Below are 6,802 nucleotides of genomic sequence, written 5' to 3'. Positions count from 1 at the left end.
AACAGCACGAAACCTCAGCCCGAACCTGCAGACAGGGCTATCACGAAATATTCATGGGAGTTTCCTTGAGTAAATAGCATCAAAAAGCCATTGATATTTTGAGCCACAAGCCATCAGCTGTACCTTTCGGGGATGGAGAAGTATGTAAATAAGAAAAGTCTGTCTTTCGTGAGACAGCTATTTAAGTCTGCTTCAGCTGCCTTTTGTTTTTAAGACATGCCGAAATGGGTATTCAGCCTCATCTCTCCTGGAGGGGAAGCTGGGCTTCTAACTCACTTGATGGGAGAAGGTCATCTTAGTATTTCTGCATGGGGTATAGTCAGCCAGAGAAACAGTCGGCACAGCCGGTGAACTGCTTGTGCAGACGAGGCTGTGTGGTGTACTGGCAACCTGGGGCTCTTCGCAGGGACTCTGGACGCTGCTGCCATACCAGGAATCTCTGGTGGTGGTGATGATCTCTGACTGTGCAGCTCACTGCCTGGGTCTAACTTCCATAACGACTTTTGAACTTGTATTCGGGTGTTGGGAATTTGACAGGTTTTATAAACTTGGCCATGAGTCTGGAGTGTTTCTGTTTAGTTGTCAGCAGACTACAGTCAGGATGGGCTCTAGCGCCAGGCAGGCAAGAGGCAGGTTTATGCACAAGGCACGTTGTGTGTTCCCCTGCCCTGTGCCTGCAGCTGCCGGTGCTGCTCTGAGCTCGGCCTCTGCCTCCGCCTGAATGGGTTAGCGGGAGCGGACCCGGTGATCGCTCTCTGCTAGGGCATCTACGTCCACTTCTGCTGGGGGCTGTGGCTATTTCATCTGTAACTGGGGCCTCCCAGAGCTTTGGCGTGGTTTCCTCCTCACTTTCCTGGGCAATGCAACGAAGTTGATCCTGGTGCTGTCTCTGACCAGTTCCCTGTCCAGTGCAGCGTGCCAGCTGGGGACTAGCAGCACTCAATGACCTCGGTGCGACGACTGCGGTGGAGCATCTGCTGGGTCAGAGGAAAGAGAGCGGATGCAGCAGCGCAAGCGATTTCTGTTCCACCTCTGCCACGAGAGCTCTGCGTTGGTAAGAAAAGCGTCTCATGCCCCAACATGGGACAACCGTTTCCCAAGCCATGGGTTAGAAAGTCTTCCCTTCCTGCAGGGTGCCAACCAGGCATCTTTCAGCAACAAGAAAGGACATGGAAAATCAGTAGCCGAACTGAGAGCTTTATTGCTTTATTGTTCGACCTCTATTGCTCTTTGTGTGCTACAGACAAAAGACCACAGGAAAAATCCAGCACCCGGGGAGGTGGGGCTGTTTCCCTGGAGGTCTCCATGCACACAGGGTGGGGAGAGCCTCGCTGAGTGACGGGGGCCCACCAACCCTTGCCAGCACATTCCTAACACAGCTTGCGGGCAGGAAAATCGTCCTTTACACGTCGCAGCTGGCAGGCACTTGGCTTGAGATGTGAGGGTGATAAAGAGCAGCTGCAGGCTGTCTTTTCTGATCTTTTCCCAGCTTAGGCCATTTTGTTCCCCAAGGTCCTGTCTCCCTGAATGTAACCGCTAACACGGAGCTGTGGGACAGCTGCCTTCCTGCTGCCGTGCTGAAGTCTGTCTGTGCCTCGGAGCCCACTGCCAGGAGGGCTGGCTGCCAGCCTGCAGCCCCTTGCTCGCACAAACCGCCCACGGACTGCCGCTGCTCCTCAGCAGCACTTGGTGTTTCTCATACAGCAGCTAAGCAAAATAATGGGAGGGAGAAGGTGGGGGGGCAGCAGGTGGAAGATGGGTTTGAGAGCTGAGGCAACTCAACAGCTGCTGATCTCGCTCGGCGCGGCACCAGGGAGGGACGGGAGCATTGCCCCTGGGGCTCCCCAGCCTGAGCAGCATGCTCCTGGAGCAGGGGGAGGGGGGGGCGGGGGCGGCTGCTGAGCAATCACCCCCCACCCGCTGCAAGGGCCCTGGCAGCAGGAGGGCGGGGGGGCCCAAAACAGGGCGTCCCTTCAGCGTGGCCGCGGACACTGGGCAGTGCGCGTGCACGGTGTTGTGCTGGGAGCGTGCGGAGGGAAACCCGAGCTGGTTCGTGGGAGACCTGTGTGCTCAGCTCCCGTGGCTCAGCAGCAGCCCAAACTAGCAGCTGCCCTGCTCCTTGCTATCATGGTGAGAAGTGCTTGCTCGCCTTGCCCGCTGCTGCAGCAGCCAGCCTGGGCAAGCCAAGTCGTCACTTGAAGCTGGTCCCCTTCCACGAGATGTGGCCGTTGTTGCTGATCTGCTCTCTGGGACTCCACTCCTTTCCTTAGAGCCCAGCCTTAGTTCAGCAGTTTCCCGACAACCCAGCTCGCGTTGAGGACGCCGTGCAAAGCCACAGGAGCCCTGCAGCAGAGCCAAGGAGGGAAGCAAGGAGGACACAGGCCTCCCCAGGTAGCGGTGGGTGAGCTATTTATGGGCTTTGGGAACAGGGGGGCCCTCCGAGTCTTGACCTCCTGCAGAACCCATGGCCTTAGCTTACCTCCTCCTGGCATTGTGGGGAAAGGATTGGGTGAGTCCTAGAAACAGGTATGTAACGACCCAGGAGCTTCACCAGGGGGTTGGTAGTGCTGTGAGAGATGGACAAGACCATGTTAATCCTCTCTCCCTCTCTGTTTCTTAAAGATTCTGCTAATGCACCTCTCAAATCTCTCTGCACCATCAGGAGGCTGTTCCTGCTGCTTGGGGTCACTGGGCTGCTGGCGGGGACAGCAGCCGGGGCATGGCTCGTAGGTCAGTGTCTGCTCCGGGACAGCCCTGCCACTGCGGGCAGAGCCCAGCCACCAAACTGGCGACCGAGTTCGAGGCGCCAGCAGCAGAGGTGGTGGTGATGGGAGCTCCTTGGTCCGTGAGCTGCGGCGTGGGAGGGGGGGGACATGGCTGGTGTGGGCTCTGCTGCTGGTTGCTGTGGTCCCAGCAGCCAGCTGCAGCTGTGCCCGTTGAGAGACTCATCGCCTCTTCCGGTGGGCAGTGTGGGATCGCTCCCAGTATTGTGCATCCTTGGATGCTGGCCAGCTGTGCGGGTCCACCTCCACACCCTTTTCTGTTTCCTGAAGTGAAACATCTGAAGAAGCCTCAGCCAGACCAGGGCTTCACCCTGCTGCAGGACCCAGATGCGATCCCAGCATGCAGTGATGAAGAGGAAGACCCCGTGGTCTATGGGGCTCCCAAGAGAGGTTTACATCTTTGCTTGCTGCCACAGAGGATGGGGAGAGGGGAGCAGTGTGCAGGACTGTGCCTGCCAAGCCCAGCAAAACAGAAAAGATGCTCTTTAATAATAAGTATCTCCTGCTGATCCACTAGCTTCTTTCAGCTGTATTTTGCTTTTTTTTCCCTTTGTTTTTAAGTCCTGCTGCGTTCCCCAGGATTACAGCTTCGTTGCATGGAGTAATCCTACAGCAAAGGCAACTCTTGCAGGTCTCCTTTGCATGTAATCACTCAGCAGAGCTGCCACGCAGGCACTGAGAATATGCAAATAGGTTCATGTATAGTTTCTAATCGCTTCAAATGGCTTTTTCTGGGTTTTGGGGTTTTTTTTTTTTGCTTTAGATGTGCATCACCATCCACTGTGCTGGCTCTGCACAAAACACTGTAAGGAAGGGAACTGGCAGGTTGCCTTTAATGGATTGGCTTTAGTATCTTTCAGAATAAACGTGGCAAACTCCTTGCTGGAAGCGCAGGTGGAAGGCCATCCTGGCTGGCTCCTGGCATGCCACGAGCGCTGGAGTCTCTCCCTGGGCACCCTGCTCTGCCGGCAGCTCGGGTATCTCAGGTGGGCATGGTAGAGGCAGCCGCTTCAACCTCTACTCGCCCTTTTCCAAGGGGGATGATCTTGGCAAAAGCAGGCGCTTGAAGGCTGGGAAGTTTGTCAGGGCAGCAGTGCCAGATCGCACAGCTCCCTGATGAATGCAGGGCGGAAAGCGGGGCTTGGGCTGGCATGGGCCGACCTGTGAGAAGAGCTGCAGAGGATCCTTCCTGCCAAGGAGGTTCATTCCTGGCTGCCAGGGCGGCAGGGCTGCGGACCATTGTTCCCACGGCAGGGTTACATTCCTGATCCCCTAGCAGGTCCCCAGCCCCTTCCTGGGACACTTACTGTTGCTCCTGCAGAATGACCCATCAGAAAGGAGTGAACTTGACAGACGTCAAGGTGAATGACACACAGGAGTTCGTTCAGGTGACACCCCACCAGGAAGGCAGCCTGGAAGACATGTGGCGGGTCAGGTAAGGGCAGCTCTGGGGGAAGCAGAGTTTGCTGGTGGGGGCCTTTCTTCAGGCTTAAGAACGTAGAAAACTGTCCTGGTTTTGTGCAGTAAGCAGCCCCTTTGGGGACTGCTGCAGCTGCCCTGGAGCACCCTAGTGCCCCAGGGATTTTGGTTCATGTGTATTCTGACCAGAAGCTTATTCCCGCGCAGGAGCAACTGCGAATCAGGCCGAATTGTGGCTCTGAAATGCTCAGGTGAGGGCCTCTCTCCTGTGGCTCTAAGATCTCCGCTTGGATCTAGCAGTTTCTTCGCCCCCACTCCACCCGCGTCCCTCGCCCTCCAGCGTGAGGGTCTGGCACCTGGAGCTTCGCCTAACACGTGCTCCCCCGCTGCCTTGCAGAGTGCGGCCGGCGCCCCGGCGCTGCACGGGTGGTCGGGGGGCTGGACGCGCCCCCAGGGCGCTGGCCCTGGCAGGTCAGCGTGTACCATGGCTCCCAGCACCACTGTGGAGGCTCCGTGCTGGCACGTGAATGGATCGTGACGGCGGCTCACTGCGTGCACAGGTACCCCCGGGCTCTCCCGTGCCCAGCCTCGGAGGTGCTGCGTGCCTGCTCTTACCTGAGGCCTTGGCGCTTGTTGCCCTGTAGTAAGAGGCACGCTGTATTTCTGCTCGGTTACAGGCGGCTTCAAGCCTCCGCCTGGCTGGTTTTCGCGGGCACTATCACCCATGGCTCGATCAAGCAGGAGGCCGGCGTATCAGTAAAGAAAATAATTTACCACCCGCTTTATAACGATAATAGCCTCGACTACGACATTGCTCTGATGAAACTCCAAGTTCCCCTGAATTTCTCAGGTAAGACGCTGTCGTGATGCTGTTGTGTCCCTCTCTCATCTGTGGAGTTGTTTAAGAGATGGCCGAAACCCAGCCTCTTCTGAACCTGCCATTTCAGAGCAGCTTTTCAAGGATATCCAGCCTGGCACCTGGGAGGCAGCATGCACAGCAGCGCAGTGTTTTGAACCACACCAGAGCTGTGAAATACTGGGAAAGGTGGCTGTGGGAGCTGAAGTCTCCCGAGAGCCTTTCATTTCAATGTGCCAGGCTGGGTGGCTCTGCAGGATGATAGGTCTGCAGCTCTTCCCTGGCTGCTCATGCTCAGCACAGCACGAAGTTGACCCCGCTGGCCTGGCACTTACCCCGTCACCTTCTTAGCAGATGCCATCCGTGCTGTGTGTCTGCCACCCTCCCACCAGGACCTCTTCCAGGGCACGCAGTGTTGGGTCTCCGGCTGGGGCTATACCAGACCAGACCAAGGTAAGCTCCCATCTCGTCCCTGCCGCTCAGCACTGACTGGAGGCTTTCCCCTTGCTCCCCACCGGCCCCGTCTAGCCCCTTCCACGCTGCACGTGATCTTGCAAATGCCCCCTCCTGCCTTCATCCCACCCCTGCTCCAGCAGCTCTGCAACCCACATCCACAGCTCCTGTAGGTCTGGCCATATTTAATCCCCTCTTTCCCATCTTCTGACTTCTCCAGCTAGTGCCCTGCTCTTTCCCTGCAGGCCATGTTTCCCTCTCGGCTTCTCTTTCTCCCTCCCCAGCACAGGTTACTGAGACACTGAAGGAAGCACTCGTTCCCTTAATCGGTACCAAGAGGTGCAATAGTTCGTGCATGTATGCAGGCGAGCTGACTGCCAGGATGCTGTGTGCTGGCTACCTGCATGGGAAAATAGATGCATGCCAGGTAACAGGAGGGAGCAAGTGGTGCACGCTGGGTGCGCGTAGCAGGCGTGGGAAGGCCTGATACGTCCTATCTCCCTGTTGTGCTCCAGCAAACGCTGGGTTTTGTGGCAATAGCTTGCAGTAAACAGTCTGGCAGGCTGGGCCATTACATCTTGCACCGCAGCGTGGAGCCCGCAGCGCCCCGGTGCATCGATGTCGGGCTGAGGTTTAGCTATCTTTATAGAAGGAACATGGAAACCTTGCAGGGAGGCACACACTATTTATTGTACCTGCCTTTCAGCTTCTTGTATGGCCGATGGAACAAAGCCACATGGAAGAAGCCAGCCTGATCTGCATCCCAGCTGCCAGCGGAGCAGAGCTGCTTCCTTAGGCCTTGCTCTGTCTTGCAGGGTGACAGTGGGGGCCCCCTGGTTTGCCAGGATGAATTCGCATGGCGCTTAATAGGCATTGTGAGCTGGGGCCAGGGCTGTGCTGAACCCAACCACCCTGGGGTTTATACCAATGTGGCTCAGCTTCTGCCATGGATTTATCACATCACTGAGGTAAGCTGGAGCAAGCAGAGGTGTATGTTTAGCCTAACCTACAGCCACGCATGTTGCGTAGACAAATCCCAATGCTAACATCCTATTTTAACTCTTTCCTTCACTACCCTATGCTTACCCCTGACACATGAACCTCTGGGACAACCTCTTTTATGGTACTGATTCCTTTTTTTGTTTTCTTTTTTTTTTGGACTAGATCTACTAGAAATAAGGCAAGGAGAGACTTCACAGAGCAACACTTTGCCCTTTCCACGTAGTAAGTGGAGAACGGTCCAGGACTAATTCATACTGTGTTACTATCACCCTAATAGAATCCCCAGACA

At 56.2% G+C, this 6,802-nt stretch overlaps 1 protein-coding gene across 1 annotated transcript; it reads left to right on the top strand.

Annotated features, from left to right (window-relative positions):
* The first annotated feature begins 2,719 nt into the window (after window positions 1-2,719).
* Window positions 2,720-6,798, top strand: TMPRSS5 (transmembrane serine protease 5). Its single transcript, XM_075172656.1, has 11 exons — window positions 2,720-2,960; window positions 3,054-3,151; window positions 3,489-3,769; window positions 4,105-4,218; window positions 4,410-4,453; window positions 4,600-4,762; window positions 4,847-5,052; window positions 5,413-5,511; window positions 5,796-5,938; window positions 6,327-6,479; window positions 6,676-6,798. The coding sequence occupies exons 1-11, from the start codon at window positions 2,720-2,722 to the stop codon at window positions 6,682-6,684; spliced, it is 1,551 nt and encodes a 516-aa protein (XP_075028757.1). The 3' UTR covers window positions 6,685-6,798.
* Window positions 6,799-6,802: the final 4 nt, after the last annotated feature.

The sequence above is a fragment of the Calonectris borealis genome, chromosome 24, assembly GCF_964195595.1.
Source record: "Calonectris borealis chromosome 24, bCalBor7.hap1.2, whole genome shotgun sequence".
In the NCBI taxonomy this organism is placed as follows: domain Eukaryota; kingdom Metazoa; phylum Chordata; class Aves; order Procellariiformes; family Procellariidae; genus Calonectris; species Calonectris borealis.
This window is presented reverse-complemented; position numbering and strand designations above follow the sequence as displayed.

What these genes read in the sequence shown, in the direction of transcription:
- TMPRSS5 (XM_075172656.1), top strand. Translation starts at nt 2,720, where the DNA reads ATGGCTCGTAGGTCAGTGTCTGCTCCGGGACAGCCCTGCCACTGCGGG. An exon ending in CGGCAGCTCGGGTATCTCAG is followed by an intron (nt 3,770 to 4,104) that starts GTGGGCATGGTA and finishes TTGCTCCTGCAG; the next exon opens with AATGACCCATCAGAAAGGAG. An exon ending in AGTTCCCCTGAATTTCTCAG is followed by an intron (nt 5,053 to 5,412) that starts GTAAGACGCTGT and finishes CCTTCTTAGCAG; the next exon opens with ATGCCATCCGTGCTGTGTGT.